The sequence below is a fragment of the Cladophialophora psammophila genome (genome assembly GCF_000585535.1).
Source record: "Cladophialophora psammophila CBS 110553 chromosome Unknown aczJe-supercont1.10, whole genome shotgun sequence".
NCBI lineage: Eukaryota > Fungi > Ascomycota > Eurotiomycetes > Chaetothyriales > Herpotrichiellaceae > Cladophialophora > Cladophialophora psammophila.
Window position 1 is genome coordinate 601,704 of NW_006912931.1, and position 23,979 is coordinate 625,682.

At 51.1% G+C, this 23,979-nt stretch overlaps 7 protein-coding genes across 7 annotated transcripts; all 7 read right to left on the reverse strand.

Moving 5' to 3' along the window:
- Positions 1-15: 15 nt before the first annotated feature.
- Positions 16-1,023, reverse strand: A1O5_06940 (uncharacterized protein; the record flags this gene model as incomplete). The annotated part of the gene is made up of 1 exon (XM_007747530.1): positions 16-1,023. One exon carries the CDS (start codon positions 1,021-1,023, stop codon positions 16-18), a length of 1,008 nt encoding a protein of 335 aa, XP_007745720.1.
- A 3,845-nt stretch (positions 1,024-4,868) lies between these two features.
- On the reverse strand, positions 4,869-6,023 carry A1O5_06941 (5-methyltetrahydropteroyltriglutamate-homocysteine methyltransferase; the record flags this gene model as incomplete). The annotated part of the gene is made up of 1 exon (XM_007747531.1): positions 4,869-6,023. The coding sequence occupies one exon, from the start codon at positions 6,021-6,023 to the stop codon at positions 4,869-4,871; it is 1,155 nt and encodes a 384-aa protein (XP_007745721.1).
- Positions 6,024-6,416: 393 nt separating this feature from the next.
- A1O5_06942 (uncharacterized protein) lies at positions 6,417-7,121 on the reverse strand (the record flags this gene model as incomplete). Its single annotated transcript, XM_007747532.1, has 2 exons — positions 6,417-6,954; positions 7,030-7,121. 2 exons carry the CDS (start codon positions 7,119-7,121, stop codon positions 6,417-6,419), a joined length of 630 nt encoding a protein of 209 aa, XP_007745722.1.
- A 2,727-nt stretch (positions 7,122-9,848) lies between these two features.
- Positions 9,849-11,744, reverse strand: A1O5_06944 (uncharacterized protein; the record flags this gene model as incomplete). The annotated part of the gene is made up of 5 exons (XM_007747533.1): positions 9,849-10,668; positions 10,723-10,865; positions 10,968-11,224; positions 11,283-11,457; positions 11,562-11,744. 5 exons carry the CDS (start codon positions 11,742-11,744, stop codon positions 9,849-9,851), a joined length of 1,578 nt encoding a protein of 525 aa, XP_007745723.1.
- Positions 11,745-16,341: 4,597 nt separating this feature from the next.
- A1O5_06945 (uncharacterized protein) lies at positions 16,342-18,009 on the reverse strand (the record flags this gene model as incomplete). The annotated part of the gene is made up of 1 exon (XM_007747534.1): positions 16,342-18,009. The coding sequence occupies one exon, from the start codon at positions 18,007-18,009 to the stop codon at positions 16,342-16,344; it is 1,668 nt and encodes a 555-aa protein (XP_007745724.1).
- A 415-nt stretch (positions 18,010-18,424) lies between these two features.
- A1O5_06946 (uncharacterized protein) lies at positions 18,425-19,936 on the reverse strand (the record flags this gene model as incomplete). The annotated part of the gene is made up of 1 exon (XM_007747535.1): positions 18,425-19,936. The coding sequence occupies one exon, from the start codon at positions 19,934-19,936 to the stop codon at positions 18,425-18,427; it is 1,512 nt and encodes a 503-aa protein (XP_007745725.1).
- A 2,321-nt stretch (positions 19,937-22,257) lies between these two features.
- A1O5_06947 (uncharacterized protein) lies at positions 22,258-23,883 on the reverse strand (the record flags this gene model as incomplete). Its single annotated transcript, XM_007747536.1, has 2 exons — positions 22,258-22,371; positions 22,462-23,883. 2 exons carry the CDS (start codon positions 23,881-23,883, stop codon positions 22,258-22,260), a joined length of 1,536 nt encoding a protein of 511 aa, XP_007745726.1.
- Positions 23,884-23,979: the final 96 nt, after the last annotated feature.

Below are 23,979 nucleotides of genomic sequence, written 5' to 3' on the forward strand. Positions count from 1 at the left end.
ATTTGCAGTGCCTGACTAGAATATTTCCCCCTCGTACGTCATCTTCTCGACATCGCTAAAGTCATGTGCATCCCGCAGCTTCTCATACTCTTCTGGGGGCAGCTCGATCATCAAAGGCGTGATCCCCTGGCCCTTGGTGCCGTGAATGATGCGCTCAAATACTCCTGTCTCCGCGGGGACTCTGAACTTTGCTGTGCCGTGCCACCAGCTGGCAGAGAACCCCAAGGCAATCATGAACCGCATGTCGTCGGACTTGTTGCACACTCCGGCATGCCATAATCTCATATCGCGGAACAAGATCGAACCTTTCTTCACCGTAGGTTGAATGCCAGGCAGAGTTTTCTGCCTTTCCGCCACATACTCGTCTGTGATGTGAGTTTCGCCTTTTGGACCGGGCGGTGTCTGAGCCTCAGTGTTGAAATGATGCGTCCCCAGCCAAATCTCTGTCGAGCCATTGGCAGCGCTAGCATCACAGGTGTAGACATTTGCAACCACGTAGAAAGGTGCCGGGGGATGATTGCACATGGCATCGGAGTGAACAGGTTGCCGCTTGACACCATGAGGTAAGGCGTTGTTGCCGCTGACCATGTTCCATGTCGCGTTCGGTCCCAGGTAAAGATTCACGGCATGGAAAAGGAGCTTATTCAGATAGACGTCGTCAAAGAAGTATTTTGGTGGCGTCAGAGGAGGACCTTGTTGAATATTCTCGGCACCGAAGTTTTTGTACAGATTCTCCTTGCTGAGTTCGTTCTTGGTGTCCTCAATCATGAACTCGTTGATGACATCGAGGTGATCTGGGTTGATGATGTCTTTGAGAATGACTACACCATCTCGATGCATCCCAGAGAGGAACAGCTTGATGTTGGCATCATTGAAGTGCCCAGTGGTCTTTTCCTCGGGCGATGGAGTGACTTCGACTGGAGTATTGAGATGTTTGGCCGGCAAATCTGGCATATACTCGTTCTGCGACATCATCTTGCCGTGTTTGGGCTCGGTCGTCCCATTGGTTCCATTAGGCGACATTGTGTCAACACCAAGTTACTGCTTTTGTACCCTATTCTCTTGGACTTGTTCTGACCTGGCGATTTGGAGTACGATTTTCTGCAGGTTTAGTACTAATGATATAGGTTCAGGTTTCACCTTTCTGTAGGCTCTCAACCAAGCATCACCTGGCAACCGCTTCCTGGTAGATCGCAGCAGAACTTCCCTGGGCAGCATACGACGTCTCATTTCCGGGCCTTGATGTCCGGACACATGACCAGCGAAACATCTAGGACACGGATCGAAGACTGCACAATTCCGTGCAGGCTGCCATTTGCAATCACACTGTGGAAACGGCAGTCGGGGCCTGCAGGATGGGAGCAACGGCTATCATGACCGCGAAAAAGAGCAAATGAGTCTTGGTGGAGGCAACATTATTGGCAAAATGGGGGAAATTGCCCGCCTCGGCGGACACTCGGCTCCAATGCCACATCACCCTTTTGTCTTTTTTTGCGGCGGCAGGTTTGTCTCCCAAGCATCACGCAAAGTTCGTTTCTAGCTCGCTAGATCTCCAGCGCCTCGTGGCCCTACGTCCCTCGTTGCGAAAGGCGGTTCTTTTGAGGGTGCCTCTGTAACCACCCTGCTTCCACAGGCCATCGACACACAAGCAGACGATATCGACGTCGCGAATCAGACTAAGGTTAGCCAGGGACTAAAATCATGGAATTACGAAGTATTTCGAGACTCTATTTAAGCGAAAAGCGCAATAAAAACCCGACATGTTAAATGCGACGGCAGATAATATTGGCCTCTTAAACCACAACGCATGCTGAGAAGATTCATGTTCTGGACGAATACAATATGGAGGTGTCGTTGATATTATTGAAGGAAGTATACAACCTTGACTTCGATGTGAATATGGGAGTTCCATGTAGACGAAAATGCTAGTAAGATGCTGTTACCAGAATATCCAAGTTCATCCGAATTCTTGGAGCTAGTACTACTGGGAAAGGAAGAAGGAATGGCAGTTCCTCAGACCCGACAGTTGACCCTTGAAGAATTCCCAACTGTAAACACCATGGCCTATTATGGATATCTCTTACAGACGACCACCGCTAAGTTTCCCTTGACCCTTCTCACTCGCTTCCTGATTGACTTGGCAAGTTGTTTTGCCTTGATTCTTCTGAGTTTCAGTCTTTATCCGTTTTGTGAGTTGAACCGTCATATCTCTCGGCGCCAAATACAATTTGGCTTTCATTTTTCGGATACGTTCTTCATACTTGCGGTGATAGTGATGCTTTTGAATAGATTGGATGATATCCATGATGGGAACATCAGTCTGCTCCAGCTTCGATTCCTTCCCCTTGCAGACTGCTTTGTAGATCCTATCCAAATCTTCTTCGAGGTAGTTCTCAAGAATTTCAATGGCGCTATTATCGCATATTACTCTAGCTTTCAAAAGCTGCGTAGTGATTTCTGGCCTGCCACGTCCATTGAACATAATTTATAGTAACAGCACTGAGGGATGTTGCCATGTTCTCGGGAAATGACTGAAGATTTTGTTAACATCTGCGCCGTCGGCAATGAGAAGCTGGACTATTTCGCCGAGGGGGCCTTGTTCACCATCATATCTTTTCCACGCATGTGTACATTCTTTGTAGCTCTCTTTGAGTGACGTATAACATAGTCTATCGCCCATCAACGACATTTGAAGTGGTGTTCCTAGTCGGTTATCAGGGTCGCAAGGGTTCAGTTCAGAAAGAATCCCCTTACGAGTGCTGGGCATTCTCAGCATAGCAGCCCAATGCAATGTTGTAATAGCCCCCAGTCAAGCCACTGACCCTCACCACCTTCAAAGAATGCGCATATTTTGTACAAAGTGAAACATGCCTGAGTCCACCAAGTGATACATGCATGTTTGGATGGGCAGAAAAACCTTTGCAAGAGCAGGTCAGCTTCTTCATCACCATCACAATGCCTTGCGAAGGTTTCCCAATCATCCACGGCAATCTCTAGAAAAGAATGATCGTCACAGCGTTTTCCCAACTCGCATGACGGAAAGCGACTCTCAGAAAAGTCTTCACATGCCAAATAGGTCAACGTAGTGACGGTCAGATAGGATGAATCTCTCCTGATCTCCGATTTGTACTTGACGAATTCTAGCTAGGTGGCAGGGTCGATAGACATTAAAAATTCTTTGACCGTAAAATGTGCCAGTTCAATATATCCCCATCCGGCCTTAAGCGCACCAGAGTTCCGCAAAATATGAGGATTTCATCCACGTCAAGTCTGTTTGTCGGATCCAAACGACGAATCCCAGGCTTCACTGACAAGGCTTCGAGCAGGGCTTCCACAGGTAGATTATGATGTGTGTGATCCATTTCAGTACACGTGCCACAACGTCTTGAGTCGCTGTTGGCATCTTGGTGATGCGAACTAGGAGGCGTGCATAAGATGAATACAAATCGGGAGGGAGCGATTTCACGAATTGTCAGTTGTAAGCCACATTTGGAACTCATGGCCATCGGTAAACTGAATTCCAGTGCCAGGGTGGCGTAGTTTGGCATTTGTTTTTTGGTACCCTAATAGATTGAAGGTACAAACTAGCGACAGTAGCTCCTGAGTTTCTTTACTTAGTTCTATGCGGACAACTTGTTCCACTCGCTGATGGATGTCTTCGAGAATAGTTTTAGAGGTCTCCGTCTTTGTGAGTACGTCGAGAATGAGGAATGCTCCCGTGGCGGTCAGCGCTGGGCTTGGTATAGTATTCTGCGATTGAACCTCCCGACTATGTTCGCGCACTTCAGACAAGGACATGGGCCATCTCCACCGTCTAGTAACTGTGTGCGCTAGATTGCCATCCTGATCGTCTGATATTTCATGCCCAGAGTCTTTGGACTTCGAGTTCTGACGATCCCGGAATTGATGTATTGAGAGGATCTCTCGAAGCAGACCGAGTGCTGCCGTGCAGAGTGTTAACTTGCGCTGCAAGGTCCAGGATTTCCTTGTCGGCATTTTTGACGTGCTTGATGTACTTTGAAAAGACGAGTAAAAACGACGTCGGCTGTCGAGACAAGTCCCAGTATTCCAATAACTACGTCGGCCATCGTTGATACGGGACAACTTTTTGCCTGAAACGGTGGACTTGATGGACAGGCAGACGGAATGTTGGTGAAAACCGAGGAGAGAATCTTGGTCACAAATAGGCCGGCTGGAGTAGCTGTGGAAATTCCAAGCTCGAGGTGAGGCTGGAATTCCAGAAGGCAACTGTGAGGCAGGAAGATTTTGACTACTAGGGGCATGAATGGCTGCGCAATTGGGCGCCGGCTTAATCAAATTGTGCCCTGCGCCCGAGATGCTTGCATACCGCATTGCAAGGACTGGCACTGCGAGAACCTGCACAGCCTTATGCAAAAGCACCCGGGGCTGACTTTCTCACCAAGGAATACAATGCTGGCCATGGGGATTGGTAAATCTCAGGTTGAGCACCATGCAGTTTTTTTTGGTGGATTTTATACCAACATCTAGAATTTTAGATATAGTCATATCTTGCGGAGGCGTCAGTCTTGGACCTCACAGCAAGCGTGGGTGGGTATCAATGTTGAACAGTGCCAGTACATCTTGATGTGTTATGACTTGCATCCTCCTCCATATGTGCATTGAACATCCTGTGCGTCTTGTCGTTCTACCGTCTTGTAATCTTGCCGTTGTTGAAAGCGGCGTACACACGATTCGAGCTTCTTTTTTTCACCACACTACCAAATTCCATATCTCACAACTCTTGCTTGAAGGGAAGGTGAATTGGTTGCGCCGTAAACAATTCGGCTCTCCTCCCTTCTTCTCAGATCGTTTACGAGGGCCTCGAGAACAGCTTTTGCAGGGGCGACTCACTCCGCGGTACTGGGGCCCCAAATCGCCTTGGCAATCTCGACCTCCAACCGAATCTTTGCCCATTGCTGCTCCTCGCTTAACTCATTGCCTTCCATGGTACTGCTGAAGCCGCATTGGTGGCTGAGGCAGAGCTGATCAAGGCCCTTCCCGCAGTACTTGGCGGCCTCGTTCAAGCGCTGGATCATGGCGGCTTTGTCGTCCAGATCACCCTTTTTGCTGGTCATGATGCCGAGCACGACGACCTTGTGCGGCGGCAGGTGGCGCAAGGGGCTGAAGTCGCCGGAGCGCGCGTCGTCGTATTCGAGGAAGTAGACGTCAACGTTGAGGTCTTTGAAGAGGACCTCGGCGACAGGCTCGTAGCCGCCTTGCGCGAACCATTGGCTACGGTGGTTGCCCCTGCACAGGTGGATCCCGATAGTCATGTCGCGGGGCCGTTTCTCAATGGCTCGGTTGATCAGGGTCGCGTACTGGCTCGCGAGCTGTTTCGCGTCGCTGCCGTGTCTGCTCTCTGCCTCGGACCGCATCTTCGGATCGCACAGGTACGCGAGATTTGTGTCGTCGAGCTGTACGAACCGGCATCCTGCATCGTATAGGTCCTGGATCTCCTCCTGATAGACCCGCGCGAGGTCGTCAAAGAAGACGTCCATGGACGGGTACGCGTCGAGGTCGATCGTCTCGCGCCCGCCTCGAAAATGCACCATCGTCGGGCTGGGGATCGCCACTTTCGCCGAAACCTTGCCAAAGCTCTCCTGGCCGCCGGCCTCGGCGATCTGGCGTTCCAAGAACTTGAAATCGTCGACCTGGATGGGCTTGCTGTGGCCCAGCTTCCCGGTGACAACCAGTTTCGGGGGTGCAAATCCGCCCTTGGAGGTGTTGGTCGACATCATATTCCCGCGCACCTCGATGCCGTCCAGATGCTGGAGAAAGTCTAGGTGGAAGAATGCGCGACGGAACTCGCCGTCTGTGATGGCTCGTAGGCCCGCATTGAGCTGTTTCCGCACGACATCTGCGATGTACTTGTCCTCGAGCTGCCGGAGGTCCGACTTGGACAGTTCTCCAGCCACGACTTTCTCACGCGCCTCGAGGATTTCCTTCGGCCGAAGCAGAGACCCAACTTGGTCAGCGCGGTAGACTCCGGTTGGAAGCGGCATGGCGAGTCTAATTTCCTTCGTATTAAGGTTCTTTGTGTATAAGACGTGAGATTGAGCAGATGAAGAGAGTACAAAACATGATGCAAGTCACTAGCTACCACCATCACCACCACCACCATCACCGCCACCTCCGCCACCTCCACCACCACTAATCATCTCTGTCCAAAAGTGAAAAAATTGAACTTTCTGCAACTGCCGGGGATCCACCGAGGTTCTTTCCTTCGGTCAACGTCATCAGGCCCCCAATTGGTCCAAGTCTCTGCAAGGCTGTGACACCAAAGAGAGATGCGGCTCATACGAGGCTGGCCAATCAGGGCTTTACACTTTCTGTAACTATGTCGGGTTGTGTGTCGACACTCGCGAGTCCAGTCCAAGCACAATACCTTCGTGCCCTCAGGTACACCGTCTTCCTGGGGTACAGTCGCCGAACCCAGGAGGAACATATTTCCCCAAATGGAGGGTATGAAACAATACTGTATAGCATAACATGGCGCAGCTCTCAAAGACCCAGAAGTACGCTTCATCAGTCCACAGTGGGGAGCGTGGTGAGACGAAGAGCTGGATCGTCCGAAAGACATTGCGCACGCAAATAAGCGCTATCAGAACAAACATGGACAACAGAAGGCCTCGTCGACGATTAGCAGTGGTGTTCCGTCGAAAAAGCAGATTGAGGAGGATGCAGGCAAACGCCCCGTTCAGAGCGAGCTGCAAAAACAGGCTTGCTTTGAGGAGAGCGTGAGCTGGGCCGATGGATCCTTTCTTCGCGTCTGGGTTGAAGTATGTTGATGCACCCTGAGCGGTGCAGGAGATGATCGCGGTAGTGAAGATCCAAATGGTGATGTAGGAAATAGTGGGGTGCAGCCACGGCAACAGCTCAATGGTGACTGAAGAGAAGAGCAGAAAGATGTATAGAGGAAGGGTGAACGTTGGTCTGCAGGGTAATGCATGGTCAGCAGTCGATCCCCCCCCAGACCTGGGCAGGAGACCGGGTTACTCCTGGACTTACGTCGCGCTGTAGAACAGCCCCTGAATTGCACTGGCCAGACTGTTTGCATCATGATCATCTGCTGCAATCTCGCGACAAATGAAACCGGCCATCATAATAATGCAGGCGCAGGGGAGCGGCCATGTGTCTCTCCAGCAGTTGTACTTCCTGCCAAAGTGACCGGATTAGCAGCCCGAAGAAATCCTAGAGGGGAACAATTTAATGGAGATACGCACTTGCTCTGCCATATATGGAATCCAGCCGACGCGGCGAAGAGGGCGGCAAAAACAGCTGATGGACCTTGGGCGATATTGTCGAGGAACTTGTTAATCTCGGCTTCAATCCGATTAGCTGGGTTGTCAAGGAAGGGCGTTTGGAGGACTGACAGCTTCGGTCCATAGGATCGAGACCGTTGGGTCAAGCTTTTTATCTTCCTGAGCAGTTACGGCAAGTGGTGGAGGGATCCGGTGAGGACATCAATCGGCACAAAGTCAAACGAGACAAGCAATCCACCAAAGCCAAATATTGGGGCAGTTATAGACATGATAAAGCTTCGCATGGAGAGGCACAGAACAGTTATTATCATCTCAGCTCAATCAAACATACCCTTGTGAAGTAATTGCGGCCTGTCTGTTTCGTATTCGGCATGGAGTCAGCCTCGCCTTTTCCTCATCAGGCTGACTCGCCTATCCGTCGGGCACTGGTGTCAACATGCCCAATAGGAGGGGCCTCGCTTCTCCTCTAGACGCAACAAAGCTGGCATAGATATCCATTGTAAACGCCAGATTACGGCGAGTGTGCCTTGCGCATGTGCCATGATAGGTCTTCTTGACTGTTGGCAGATTGTGATTGGCTCTTAGCCGTGTTGATGCTGAAATACGAATACGCCCCGTAAAGGTGAAGCACGAGACCACAATGCGGCGGAAGAATTGTTTTTCCGCCACGCTGCTTGCGTGGCTCTACTATGTAAGTAGAGTACCTACCAGTAGTAGAAAGCCACCCGACCTTCTGGAGATAGGCTATTGCGAGGCCAACATCGTGCTCGCCTTTAGTTATGTGAGAGCTTCCACGCTCTTGCGGCAAGCTCCGGCTGCACAGTGTAGGTAATCATAAAGATATTGTCCTGCCTCATTTCCAAAGCAAATACGGGTTGGATGACAAGGGGAGCCTGTTTCAAGAGCAGTAACGGACACGGTGATCTGCTGAGGACAAAGTCCGAAACAGACCGAGAAGCTCTAGGTTCATATACCCAGTACTTCTTTGAGGCCTGGTCTAGCGTTTCTTTGAGGCGCTTCCGATGCTCAGGTCACTCGAGCTATTGGAAAAGACATGATGATGTGATGGTTGCCGATCACCTCGGGTGCCAAAGGCCAGGTTCCAGCTCACCCACCAGCTAACAGGGGTTCATTTTGTCCCGAGTCAACGAGAGCGAACCTGCACGTTTGAGCCGTAGCGTCTCTACCGAGCATGAGATGTCGCGTAAAGTGTCCGCATGAACAGACCACTGGCTCTCAGGAGACCAGATGCTTCGCGCCCTTGGGGGGACGACATTCAAGTCTGCATTGGTCGATGGTATCCCTTTATGGGGACAGGAATCCCGTCACATAATCTCTGACAAAACTTGCCACGGTACTGGGTGGTTTCGGGGCCCTTGACACTTCAAGCAATGATAAATCTACTCGGAGTTTATGTGGGTGCTCATTGAATGCCAAGTCGCGATCTAGACTTATTTACGCTTAGCGACTGACTTAGCCCTCACTTTTCGTCCTCGCGTAAGCGATATGGGGAGGTGACTCTTCTTATATTGCAGGCGCAAAATCCTCTCCAACAATTGCCTGTTGTGTATCGACAGATCAATCTGGAGAGATGGCCGAGCTTGGTTATGGCGTCAGGTTAAGGCTACAGCCTTGACACTACGTTTCCTGATGGGGCAACCCGCGTGGGTTCGAATCCCACTCTCTTCATTTTTATTTGCTTTTTTTGGGCGGTCTTTTCAGAGAGATCACTGAAAGTCAGGGTGTTTTCTAACCATTGTGTTCTAAACTTCTCATTCACGTGTGTGGTGCCAAGCCGCTAGTAGTTAGAGTCGTTCGTAATCCCGGGTTCGCGAATAATATTTTTCTTCTTCAGGATTAAAGGCTTCATTTGGCGACAGTAATGATTTCACACTCACGCCCGGCGGTGAGCAAGGGCGGCGTCACCGACGGAGGACATGTTTCCTGGATAGGGGTGAGGTGCGTGCAGATTTTCCCAAACCTTGGCAATACTTCCAGAAACGTTGCCATTCTGCGATCAGCCCCCAAACTCTTTCATGAAGGGATGGGAAAACATCGCGCCAAAAAAAAAAGAATCCAGAATTTCACTGTCCATCTTGAGGCTCGTGGTGTTGTAGGGATTTCGCCGTTACCGAGACCTTTTTCCACTGGCGACCACGAATTGAATGTGGTGTCTCCACGAACTGCCTTCGGATTGGCCTTTCACTATATATACCCCAGCGTTTGAGCCGGCTTAGAAGAGGTCTTCGAAGACCCTGAGCGGATCCGATTGATTTATAATGTCCGCGGCGCCTGTACCGCTAAAGAGATCTCTTTCGTCCCTGCTGCAGTGCTGAAGTGTGGCAACACCCCAGGAACATGCTTGACCAACCGGCTTCCATCTGCAAGATCCGTCTGTCTATCTTGCGCTAGACAGTATCCCTACTGGATATATTTCTTCGGAATCCTCGGGGCTCGCAGCGAGACTTTCAACTGTGTCCTAATGATCCCCGTCATGATACGGGCGAGAACAGTCCGAAGTCCGATTGAGCTCCGAGTGCATTCAGCCATGCACTTGTATCGCCATCAGGGGGAAGAAAGTATTACCTGGTTGGACTCTGCACTTGATTGCATGTCGGCCAAAGTCTCGGTGTAACTGGCCACAGAGCCCGATCCTGCAGATCGTTCTGGCAACGCGGCCTCCTTCGTCGGCATCAGTTCGTGGAGCGTCAACATGGGTTTGATCGCGCCAATCCAGTCGTCGTATGAGTACGTCACCGCAAAATGTATCCTTGTTTGGAGGATATGGCCGAACAAGTAATGTGGCGTGCCAAAGGTGGCGCTGTGAAAGACTAGCACGACGTAGTAAAGTAGACCAATATCCTTGTCCCACAGGTTGTCCAGATCGGTTTTGTGGAGTGCGTCTCGGATGTCTTGAAGTATTGACGTGCCTTTAGCCACAAACCGCCAATGTCTGTTGCTTTCAACTGATCGAATTAGGAGGACGGAGGTCAGTCTGCAGGCCTCGTAGACGTAATCGGTGGAGCATGGTAGATCCGGTATCGTGGAGGACGGCATGGCCAATATGCGCTGGCACAAAGACATCGATATCAATGTGTCAGCGGTCAGTTGCTGCTGCGCTGAGCAGGGGTCTCGCCGAGTCCAGATCTTGACCACCGATTGCATCATCTGGACTAGTAATCGAAGATGATCTCTCCTCAGAAATGGGAACGGGTCTTCGCTAGGGTCTATCCTTCCATCGTAAAGGGGCGAATATAGCTCTGGATCGGCCTGGATCCGTGAATGCCATCTGTCTTCGAACACGTGTTCATATTCTTTGAGAAGAGTTTGCGGGTGTGCTGGGGTAGCGAGGCCAGGGATTGGTATGCGGCACCTTCTCGATATTCTGTTCTGGGTAGTAAGCATTGGTCAATTGGCCTACGGAGTTTCATATGCTCACGCAATCATCGTGATGATCCTCAGAACATCCTTACAAAATCTCGATTCTTCAAACATGTGCAGCCTGACTGCTTCTCTAATGAGCACTGCGTAAGCGTTCCGGTGCGTAACGTATTCCTCTGCCCCTGCCAGCTCTCCACGCACCTAAAAGGTCAGCCTAGCCTGATTCCATTACCTTCTTCATAAGCTTTGTCACCTATGCTTGTAACCTTGAGCGCGTGGAAAAGGCTTCTGGGTCTCACTTACTAAAGCGCATGTTGCAAGGCAAGCGATGGCAGAGATGCAGCTGATGATCGCAAGTGGGGAATGCTGCTGGATAAGAATTCGAACGCGTCGCATGGCTTCCAACTTTAAAGCAGTAGTGGTGGGCGACGTCGATTTCGAACTCAGACCGTCGAGATGGACCGAACACATGAGGAGCATGGCCGTGAAGAACGTGCTGTTTTTAGCCCCTTCAGGCCAGACGCTCTGTTGCATCCCTCTCTGGTTATACACTATGAAGACTAGACACGATATCAGTGGGCCAAAATCGCGAAACGCGGCCGTGAATACTGGAAGTACAAGAATCGTAGGGGTAGAGTTGGAAAGGGCCAAGGTTACCATTATGTTTAATCTCGTCCAGTATCCCGGGTACGCGTTCTTCTATCGGAAGCTGTGGGAGAGAGTGGAAAGGATCAAATTGAGAGCCAAAGAGTATATTACCAGCGCCATTGCGACGACGTCGCGGCAGTAATACCTGATACTACAGGATTAGCTAAGCGGCCTTGCATTGCACTTTGGAGCCAACAGGAAGTCGTAACAGGTGCTGGAATTGTCTCCTGCACGAGGGAATAGACATACCTGGCCATTTTGTCGTCTCGTCCTATGCAGTTCTCGTGTAGTATGTGCTCTTATTTGGCTGATACCGGCCTTGTCGAGAGCACCATCTGCTCCCATTAACACGAACTCGAATCCAGAAATAACGACCGGCTTCTTCTTTGTGGCACCCCATTTGCTGGCATGTTGATCATGATCGCTAGCCATGCTTTTACAAACACCAGATGCGGACAGGGTGGGATGTACGTGCCGCTCAGGGTTCAACTCTTGACGATATGCTGGCTTCACGACCACCCTTCTCGCGATTTAAGAGTTTGCTGCCGACACGGCTGGTTGGAATGAAGATGCGACGCGCCCAAGAATACGTGTGTGACGGCTTACCCCGGCTCAGAGATGTGAGCAACAGGCAATCGAGGTGGTCGTGAATTAGAGATGGCTGTGGAACAAATGTCCCATGCTGAGAAGAGCCGTCGGGCCTTGCGGGGGTGCTTAAACCGCCATCCCACAACCCGGTGATGTAGGTGGGTGCTAGTCATCCCACTGATGACTAACCTTCAGGAAGCCGACATGTTATCCGACGCCGAGGAATTCGTCCAATGGATGCTTGCTAGCCACGGTCTGAGAGGTACGCCCTACCTCCACCACGAGCGAGCTCTTACACTACCTTTTACCGTATCGGGTATTCTCACCGGGATGAATCTCAGAAGTACCCCCGATCGCTGCAGCCCGGCCTCGATGGGTATCCGCGTGAGGCGCCATAGTCCCATTGTCCTTTTGTAGGGATAGATAATGAACGATCGACGTAGCAGGGCTTCGAGGATAGTTTTGACGTGATTAGCTGCATATATATGTATACATATAGGTTTAGCCTCCTCATTCCAAGGAGAAGGATCAAAACCAGCGTGACAGATAAACCTCGGTCCCTAAGGACTTATGTAGACTGCACCGACGCCAATAACTCCTGAAATGTTCTGAGGAGACGCTCATGTTCACGACTGAGGCTTTTATATAGTCGTTCAAAATGATCTTTCTTTCCGGTAGCTTCTTCCAATTCTTCTTGCAGGGAGCGCAGCTTGGAGTGTGCGTCTGCTAAGGCTTGCTGCTGGCGAACTCGGAAAGCTCTTTGAGCTGCTCGGTTCTGTGCCTTCCGTCTCTGTGAGGAGGAGCGTCAGTCCATTTCCGTTCTGAAAAAAACCACCAATGCTTAAAACTGACCTCGTTCCGGGTAGCGATGGTGCTAACGGGCTCGAAGGATGCAAGCACGCACTCTGGGCTACTCGGTGTGCCGTTACCTTGATCTGGTATGCTCGTGGTCATCGGGAAAGCGCCGTAGTTCAGATCGGGCTGATCCAGACAAGGCACGCTGTTCGAGTGACCAGCAATGTCCACATCTTGGGGTCCTCCGAAACACCTGACAGTGTCATGAGCAGGCTGAAAAAATTCCATGGTCGGGTTATTGATGTTTGCGAACATGGTGCCAGGCGACATTTCACCCTGGAATGAGGAGCAAACCGATATTGCGGGACTGGTACCGTCGAGCGCATAAAATTTCGGACAACTGCCGCACTGGCAGGGGCCGAATCTGCCCTCTGGTTGCGGCAGAGGTTGGATTGTATGTGATAATGCTGATGATGTTGGTCCTTGTTGGGATGGGCAGCCTCCAGTGCAGGCCATTTGAGTTGCCACGCGCATGAATCACTTGACTGACCGCTCGCCTCGACTCGTGCGCCTCGGGATCGACCCCCTCGTGGTACAGTGTCGACTTCCCCGGTTGAATTTGCGCTCGGTGGATAGTTGGCTTTGATCCTTAGCTTCAATTGGGGACAGCCACAGCAGCAATCAGCCTTAGAGACGCACAGCAAGCACCTCCAAGATTACTGGCAATTGAGATGGAAGAAGGTGGCCGTTATTAACGGACCCAGGAATAGTGATCACTAAGTGTCTCTGTGCCGGAAACGTGGCAGTCGAGTGAATAGTCCGGGTAGGAAGGAGCCTCAAGAATAAAGGACTGCATCTCGATGGCTGTAACGAGCTTAATTTTTTCCGACGGCAACGTCTTTCCGTATCGTTGCCATGTGCTTTTTCAGGGTCCGGTATAAAGACGTTGAGCAGTGTTCGTCAGGTGGGAACGATCAAGCAACTAGATAGACGGACTCATGCAGATCAGGCCACCAAGTCGTCAAGTTCGGGCACCCTCAGCACCCTTCAACCCTCGTGGCGCCTAATCCGCGGCTGTAATGTGGGAGAAATCCCATTCACGACTTCGTCGACCGTTGAGGAGGATTACCATATATCACGGATCCCATATCTGATTCGTGCTGATCACGGAGACCTCCGTCTGGTATTCAGCCTTGAAGCAGTTGACGGCATTGGCCAGTTACCTTCCCCCGCGTTCCGTCACTCGCCTAGCACCTCGACCCGAGTAGGCATGAAACTTGCTGCTCTGCGGGTATAATCCCGCGACGCTTGCTTGGGAAAATGCAACATATCCCATTCGGGAATTTGTACTCGGTACATCGTAGATGATAGAGCTCTTTTTCAATATAGATATTTATATGCGATTCCAAAGCGTATATGGCTTGCTCATCGGTATCCCCACAATAAAGCCCCGGTCAGGTCTCACTAACCTCGGAAGTTGAATCCCTGTGCACTCAAGATTATGTCCTATTCTCGCAGCCTTGCGGATATCCCGCTCATTCTAACGATATGTAGACCCTGTGTTGAGGTCTGAACGCCAGCAAGTTTCTCACCGAGTCCGCCGCAGCCGCTCTCACTGTCGTTTCGCACTAGGCCGAGAATGGAGTTTGCAATATAATCACCTTGATTGGGTAATCAGGCTTAGGGCGATACCACTCGAGCTGGTCGCGCTTGAGAAGCAAACATGAGGAGCAGGGCGCTTAACCGCCACAAATTTCCTTGAATGTGCAAGAGATTGTCGTTTCCAGCATTAACGGTACCGGTAGTGGAAGTCTACCCATTCTCCCAGAGCCGAATGGAAGCTCTGTTGTTGGTTTGGTTTCGATTTGTCCTCCCCTGTCCGTCATCGGGATTCGGGACCCTTAATTTGTAGTCTGTCACGAGAATGGGCGAAGTTGATTGTCATGCCACTGCGAGAAACTGCACATTCTTGCGGGAGTTCCAGGCCGAAGTTCTAGGCTAGAGCTCCGCTTAGCAGCGCCGGAATCTTCTTGTTTGACAAGCTGGCAATTGCGTCGAGGGACAAGATCTGTCACCGAAACCAGGTCGGTCCTCTGCTTAGTCAATGGATCGCATTTGCCATGTAAGCAAAAGCTGCAAGGCTGGCAGAAGGCGAGACAATTAGACAAGTTCATGTGGCGCCCAATCACAATCTGTAACGTCTTTTCACGACGCATTCGACCAATCGCCTCGTGCAAGATTGCCCCCTCTTATTGGCTTGCAAACTCATACTCCAGTTTGCACGTTTTGGGCAGGTGGTGGTACCATCCGGACTCAAACAGGCTTCAAGACACGCAGATGAAACGGTAATATGAGGCTGGCGCAACCTCGGTGTTCGACTATTCTGGAGAGTTGCATTCAACGGCCTTTCAACGCGGTGATGTATGCCCTTCGTGCATCCCCCGCAAGTTCCATCTCCTTTAAGAGGGGACGGTGTTCGACGATACCGCAGATTTGTTGATAATTCGGTGTTGAACCTGATCCTCCGTTGCGCGGCAGTATGGTTGGTCGAAGTATTGGATACAATGGTGGATTAATGGCTCTGAGAATTGCTCAATAGATGAACCAGAATCGATACTTAAGACATGACATCGGTGGGTACGCCACCCGGCGATCAAGATGCTGCAACCGTGTCGTCAAGAACAATATCATTGTGGAGAAGTTCTCGAATGTTACCAGGAGGTTTCTTTGATACTGCCATCAAGATACCACCAATTTCTTGCCGAGATTTAAGCCAGAAGCATGTAGGCACCGACTGTGTCGAACCCAATTAGGGAAAAAGGGTACATTAGTCCGCGCATCTCGTGGCAATTTTCTGGCACTCCTGGTTCTTTTGGCTGGATATCGAGGGCATGTTTCGCCCGCAACAGATCAAGATAAGCTGGGAAGGCGCAAATTCTCCAAGACGAAGCGCCGGAAAATGTCTATGAGGCAGGGTTTGCCTACATGTCCATCCCGGCGGTCTGAAAGAATTGCTGGTGTCAGTCCGCCGAGACCTTCTTGGCCACCGAACCTCAGTCAGCTCAACGTTTCTGTAGCGAATGTTGAGGGCAGTGTTTGTTCTGCCTTGGTCGCGTTTCCCGAATGGTATCCGTCGCCCATGCGGATGTCCCCCCAATCAACTGGATATCTGCGATCAAAATCTCGCACAATCTGAAGCATCTGCGTATCCCGCGGCAAATTTTCGACACTTGTCAACACGGGTAAAGAGTGCTCTACCAATTGATTATCGCTCCGTAAGTATTTTGATGTCACCTGTTCGACAATGCTCGCGCCCAATCCGCGTGTACGACATACCCGGAAGTGTCCATTTTCTCCAGCCCCTCGGTTCGTCTGCAATCCAAATAGCCTCCTGGAGATGCGCATGATTCCTTTCATGCCGAGAAACGAGGGGGATATCTGCTTGCTATCAGACTGTTGACGAATCGAGTCAATGGTATGGTCCTGCAGCCATTCCCAATACAACAACACAGAGTTCAGGTTGACTTGCGGCGAGCGGAATAAGGACTGGGATAACTCTGTTTTGAGAGGGTCTTGGTGAACCGGCGGTCTGATATTTGAGACGAGAATGTTGGCGCGTAACCGCCATCGGCATCCAGAGTCTCGCTCAGCCATACAGCACCTCACACACGCCACCGATAGGCACATCCATAACTGCATCTGTCCCCTCATTCCACATGAGCTTCCAATTCGGGTGTGACGGGTAAGCTCCTTGCGTCTGGTAGTCGCGCTGGTTTTGAGTCAATTGCGTAGTTGTCGGGATGAAGGGATATGTTGAAGGGTACTGATATGAGAATGGCGTTGGCCGGCTGCTGTGGAGGGAAGACGCTGCGGCATGAGAAGATGGAGAAATTTCATAGTCCCATGCCCGGATGTCTGATTGCGAAGGATAATCGGCGCTTGGTCGAGAGGACTTGCGCTTTCCTTTGTCTTTTGACCGATGAGCTGCTTCGATTCCAGCCTTGGGGTGCTTTCTTCCTTTCCCGCTCTTTGCTCTTGCGCTCTCCATTTCTCGCTCAAGTCTGGCCCGCTCTTCTAGCTCCTTCACCAATCTTTTGCTGCCCCCCTTTCTCACTCGTCCCGACTCATCGAGTATAGCTACATTTGCGGCGCCGTCAACCATACATTCCAGACTCGTCAGCGGAAGAGTGAGATATTCGACATTATAACTCAAGAGGGCGACGTAGATAAAAATAAGTAGCATGACGATCCAGGCGGGTATGGCGAGAGACCACCACCGATTTGGATAATAGGTAATCCCTAGAGCGTGAAGGAAAGGAGACGGGAGATAAGACCAGAGGATGTAAATCAGAAAGGCGAGGGTTGAAGCCAAGTACAAAACGAAGCCGTAGTACTCATATGTAGGGACTTTGGGTGACGTTGGCGGCACTGGATGTGCGCGTCGAGCTGAATGAGCGACAGCTGCTTCGGTGTCGTTGGGGGTTTCCACATCGGAGCTGTCAGGTGTGGTTGGACGAGTTGAGGCAGTGGAGCGATTCAGCAAGGACGGAGGACGGAGCAGAGAAGTTAGGCTAGGAGATGGTGGCAGGGGAGTTGGTGGCCGATTGTAGAAGGGAGGATAGAGTGGCGGAGGGGGCGGAGGCGGGAGAGCGGTCGTTGATTGCGAGGTGTGAAGTCCGTCCCTCTGATGCTGAGGTTGGGAGTGCCCCGATGTCTGAGAGAGCGTTGGGCGAGCAGGCAATGAACGCACACGAGACAACGATTCTAGCCTCTCCGAAGCCGACGGAAGGGGCTCTCCCGGTCTTGCGGTACCATTTTGATCCTGCTGCCCTCCTTCGTTGTAGTCCTCGGGAGAGACTGTTTCTCCTTCCGCCTGAACTTCGTCTCCTTCCTGGTCTGATTCCGAAGATTCCTGACGAGAATAATGTGACTCAAAATCATCGTCGTCCAAGGTCACACCTGCGACATCGACGTCATTGCCGTCCTGTTCAGGCGCAGCCTCTTCCGATGGTGAGAGTCTCTCCTCTGGGGTATGAGTGTCCATGTCTCCATCTTCGCTCTCTTCCTTATCTTCGGCACCGAGCTCAAATGCGGCTGCAACTCGCGTCTGCTGAGGACTTGGTGTTGGCGTGGCGATATCGCGGTCAGGTATGATCATGCGAGGACCTGTTGGAGTGCGTTGATCGCCAGGGACCAGAGCAGTTGGAGAGGGCAGGTTCTCCAGATAGGGCCGCAGGGTGGGCGGGAGAGAATCCGAGTTTGAGTAGGGACGTGGACCTAGAGCAGGCGATGCTCCTCTGCTCTGGGGTGGCATCTCCAGACTCTCGGAGACTGCGAGTTGACGCGTACTGTACCGGCCCCGGCCAGTTCAAGAGTATTTCTGGGTACGCAATATCAACAGAAAGCGGAGGTGGCTTCAACGAGGCTGGGAAACACGTGATAGGGAGGAACGAGGCTGACTATCCCAGCTCGGACCAATACCCAATACTGGGTACTCAGCACATCAACGGAACAAGGAATTTGAGTCAACAGTTCGAAACAATGATATTCTCGTCCCTCTGGCGAGTGCGATGATATTTCAAGCATTAAACTGTCCTCGAATAGTACTATTCTTTTATACAATATCGCTAATAAGATCCAATTCGTAACTTCATCAAAAAGCGTGCTCGCTCTTGTGCCCTGTGAATGCTGAACTCCGAATTTCTTCTTTCCGAAACTGGTCAATCCTGTTACCTTTGTGCGAATCCATCAACACTCCGCAGCCCTAACCCTATATGACCTCCACTACTCGGTGTCCTGGTCGAAGTAAATGAGCCGGCACTACTTTTACCAGTCCGAGGAGAAGGGAGAGGTGGAGTGGGGAATTTAGATAAATCAAACGCCTGTGATTTTTTGGGAGTCATCAGACCTGGGTTGGTTGGGATTGGAACATCGTGCTTGGTCGTAATCTTGCCCAATCCTTTAATTGCCTGTCCAATACTCTCACTTCGTCTCCGTAGAGCGGAGAAAGACTTCTTTCTCTGCATGGCTGGTCTGGTCGCCAAGGGATCTGAACCATCTTCATCTGCCGGAGGAGTCGGGAGCGATGGGAGCGCCGTCATGTTGGAGTTGGCCGTCGCCACCATTGAAGCGGAAGCATTCTGAGATGTGAGAGGGGGCGTGACAGAAGAAAGGTTGCTCGAACTTGTCGATGCGGCAGGATGTCTCATAAGAGAATAGGCATCCACTGCTTGTGTATTTGCAGTGGAAGGTCTGCTCATATGACTTGAAGGCCGAGACAACAATTGTGTGGGTGGCACAGGTGTTGTCGCAGACGTGGGCGTCTTGATGAAGCTTTTGATACTGCTCATGCGTGCGTGACTGAGTGCGGTCGACAATCGCGGCATACTGGACTTCCTGTCGGCTTTGGATCTGGTTGGCTCCTTGGTTGACAACGGGAGCGATTCTTGACTGGCATTGGCTATGCGCTCGAAAGCATTCTCGGGTAGGCTTGGGACTTCGAACAGTGTAGCTTCCGCGGCTAGAAACCCAGAATGCACACTACTCATCGACTGGCGTTTACTCGGTCGTTCCGATGTTGGCGGCACATTTGGCAATGAGGGACTCTGCATAGAGGCCGTCCTTCGTTTGCCTCGGTGGGAAACGCTAACAATTGAAATAAGGGAAGGCCGAGATTTTGGTTGCTGGTAGGAAATCGGCGTGGCCGTTTCGATGGGCGAAAACGTTTCGTCATTGTCAAGTTCAGGACTGAGAGTTTCTGACAGTGGAGACTCGAGAACTGCAGAGTAGCGGTCGTATCTGAAGTCGGACCAGGACGCCAGGGAAGCTTGGAGGTGGGGTTTCGGAGAAGTCGACACGACGACACGACCCTCGTCTATGTCCATATGCTGAAGAACCTCCTCTTCATCTGGTATCTGTATTTTGAGACCTGCAACTCGATCCGCTTCAGGTGAGCCTCGTTTGTCAAAACAAGCTTTGTTCTGAGCCATTTCATCTGGCGTCAAAATGCTCCTCTCGGAAGGTGTCTCCACGGACGACTCCCGATCGAAACGTCCATTGTCCATATCGACCTCGTCTGCCGAGTCCTCTCTATCAAGCCCCTCCGCAGTGTCGGAAAGATGCTCCGCCATATGGTCAAATATCAAAATCCTCCTCTTGTGCTCTGCGAGTTTCTCTCGATCTAGCGCCTGCTGCTGTTGTCGTTCTTGGAACTTTTTCCTTCTGGCAGAGGCAGAGGCCATCTTTCGGTCTTTAAGGACCTGGTCCATCGCAGTTGAAGTTGTGAGGCTTGTGGAGGATGTATAGAGGCCGGAGAATGCAAGAAACAAATTATTACGGGAACTCGGTCGGTGGACGAACGGGCAGCAAAATCTGGAGAAGGCTGGCGAGGTTTCCTGGGGAGGCCTGGCTGCTGAAGGCAGCTGTCACCTAGAACTCTGAAAGTGGCAGGGTCCGTTTGATGGCATTAAGGCTGCGACAGGGATTTCAAATGGGACGGGGACAACCCGGACACAGAGATCGGGCCATGGCACAACTGGACAGAGCCAGATTTTCAAGCCTTGCCCGCTTCGTTGGTCGACGCGAGCCAAAGGGACAAGTGCAAGCCACAAAGGACCATTCGTGCTAAAAATGAGAGTGATCAACCAGGATTTTGACGAGAAAACCAAAATGCCCGACCCAATAAAGAGAGTTGGTTGATACCTGATTCAGGATAAAAGACAACTCTATCTCGCAGACGACTAAGCCGGAGAAAAAGGACAGCGATGATCAGGTTCTCCAGCCGAGGGTGAGATTGCAGGAAGCTAGGATGTGAGCCCACAGACCAGCACGAGCCAGGCCGATGAAGAGACTTGTCCTCAGGGTTTTGATGAAGAGTGTCAGAGGTTGCTGCAAGTTCGAGGGGAAGTGGAGCAAACGGGAAGTCTGGTGGAAGACCGACGTTTCATCCATCGCCGACACACACTGCAACAAATATGGGGGGCTCATGGGCTTACCTAGCGTCAGCAAGCCACGGAGAATTGCCGAACTGGAATAGCGCGAGAGCTTCGCGGATGGATTCTTTGCTTATTTTTTTTCTTTTTCTCCGGGCTCTGGGGCATAGCAACAGTGTCTAAAGAAATATATTGGTTTTCTGGCGTGGTGATACTGACCGTCCAATTGAGAATGTGGAGAGTGGATGGCGGCATCCGCCCAGTGATCGGCCCCTTCGGCTAGCAAGGAGAAAACGTCAACAAGAAATCGAGATTCCCTAGTCCTTGTACGTACACTGGCCGCGCCTTTCTGGGGAAAGCGCCAGGTACCAAAACAGACGCCTGGCCTCGGTTGGACTGGCAGTAGACGCCGAATAGGTAAGTGGAACAGGCCGAGCTAAACTAGACCGGTGAAGATAAAGGCGATGGCGAATGTGACGAGGCTTGACAAGTTCCCACCCAGCAGTGACTGTGGGCACCAAATGAATGTCCAGCAGCGGCATAGCGGCCGGTGTACCCAGTACCCAGTAGTCCACATCCACATCCACATCCACCCACGAGCCATGGCCGCTGCGTAGGTTTTTGTGCAGAAAACAGGTGGAAAGAAAGACTGGATCCATGTTAAACCACGTGCCCTCGCCTTGTCTCGACCAGGTCTGACAATGATAGAGCAATGCTGTGGTGGTTGGCTGTTCTCAAACGCCACTGTGCCGGGATTCAGCCCCTTTCGTATATCTCGCAAGGCGAGGTGTGCTCGAGCTCGGGCTTTGGAGTAAGATCACAAATCTTAAATTCTGTCCCATTCGGGCTCCTGGTTGAACAAGAAATCGACAAGCGTGCGAACCCTTGGCAAAGATATGTCAATGGGGAAAACATGGAGAGATGCTTCATTTTCCAAAATTCATTGCCAGTTCCGTCATTTGAATGTCACAGCCGGGGGGTCTGGTGAACTGGCCAAACTGGCCGACCAAGATTGTGTCATTTGAACTGTCAAACACCTTCCCCCTTTTTCAATCCGCGAAAGGTTGTCTCTTTGTGTATTACCTCGTACAAAGTAATACCTGCTTCTACCCTACCTACCTGGGTATAGGGTACAGTACTGGGTACCACAAGCTTCAACTAAAATTGGTGCAGCAGTCGTACATGAGCGGACAACATCCATTCTCACCGACGGGGTCTAGGCGAGCCTAGTACATTTAGTACGTGGTTTAGAATGGAGATCGCTACACCGCTAATCTGTTCAGTCGCTCTCGCTTGTTCAGACCGGCGCATCCACTACTCCGTATATAAATACACTGTCTTACCTTGACGTCCCTGGCGTCATGTCCTCGTCGATCGCTTGAGCAGCATCGTGAAGTTCGAGGTTCCTTCAGAAGCTCTTGTGAAAAGCTGCACAAGTCGCATACCTGGCTATGAAAGTTCCACAGTTTCTTAACTGTCCTTAACACGTATGTTCCTTGCAGGTTGCCTCGAAGAGAACAATCTCATCAGCTTCACAGGCTTTGGGACTACTGCATATCACGCTCCCCACCCAAACTCATCCACCAATGCTTTCGGTGAGAAGCATGTAGATCCTGCGGAGTACGGAGTACTCAGAGGCCTGATGCCTCCCACTCTGCGATCCATCCTTGGGCCGCCTCTACGATTTGCCTCTGGGCGTTGGCCACAGGGGCTGGTGGCAGATTTGACGTTGTCTCATTCGGAAACTTCAAAATACAGAAAGTCAGCGTCATGGCCTCGATGGAAAAAGTACTACACCGACGTTTCGGTCAGCATTGCTTTCGGAAAAGACTTACCAATCCATTTTCGTCCCAATGATGCACTGCCCCTTGAATGAGAATAACGGGCTCGCTTGGCGTGCTTGTTTGGTTGAGTACATCAGGTTCAGCCAGCGTCGCCAACGCTGTAGCGGGACGCCAGGGGTCGGCTTGACCTCCTATAGTCGCAAGTCTCGGATAGGAGATGTTGAAGCCTCCGTACTTATTGACAGCATTGACGTTCGGCGGCGTTGTAATGTTAAAGGCATATCGGCAAACTTGGGTCAAATATTTGATGGTCAGCAGACGAGATATGAGAGGAAGTTCATCGTCTGGAACACTTGATCCGTCTTGAATGTAACCCCACTCTGTACAGTACTGATACGCCCATGACAGTGCATTATAATTTGTGATGTTCTTGTCGGTATACATGGGTGCTGACGCGTTGTGATTGTTGTAGCATTCATCAAGCGAGGCGTCGCACGATCCGACGTAACTGTTGTTAGTCCATGCCATCCAATTGAGCATAGGGTTCAGCAGTTGTGCGCTTTCATTTCCCCATCCGCCTGCACTTATGAGTGATGTAGCGTTGGCCTTCATGCTGGCATAGCTGGGCCAAAGAAGAGTGTCAGAGCTGATGTTTCCGCAGTAGTAGCTGAATTCCGGACTGTTAACGGCCGGGTCCCAGTTTCTTGACTGCCACCAGCCAATTCCACCCGATGCAAGGTTTGCAAGATCGTCGCTATGCGTTAGGGTCTGCATGCCGAAACCCTTCTTGAGCTGTGCCACGGTCTTCGCATCATTCTTCAGGAGGATGTTATCCATAATGTTGATCAACTTGACTTGGTTTGCGATACATGCCGGTGGACCATATTGGCGAACGGGTTCATAATACTCCCAGTAGTCATAAATCGCCTCCGTGACTCCCGATGATGAAATTGCGCCCCAGTAGATCTCAGGATATAACTTACGCAAGAATGCGACAACGCCTCCAGAATAAGAGCCGCCATAAGCTAGATAAGGCGTGCCCGGAGCTGTCAAATTTACGTGCTCCAGTCCCGGAAAGACGACATGTGACGCAAAGTATGCTTGATCAGCCACTGCCTGGTCGGTGGATAAAAACCGTAGGTTTTCGGTCGACAGGTCAGGTGTAGGGAAACTCTTTCCATAATATCTGTGCTCCAAGACCACGCCAATGCCGTTAAGAGCCGTTGCTAGCTGGTAGACAATTCCTTTCTGAAGGTATGGTAGACGCGTGCTGGCATCTGCTTCCCCGCTCTGCAGGACTATCACAGGGCCTCCAGGTTTGTAGTATGTTGCATCAAAATAGTACCGAAGATTGAATGTTTTATTTGAATGTGGTTCATATCGGGATTCGTTGTGGAAATGATCCACCGGCATAGAGATGTAATGTGCAGGATACAGCTCCGTTGGGTCAACATCCTGCCTTGCGATCAGCATGTGAGGGGCAGGCGCCAGATTCCTGCGTAATGTCAGTGAATGTGTGGATGATGCCTGGGCCGCCTACTTTGCCTGTATCAGCCCATAGAAGGTGGC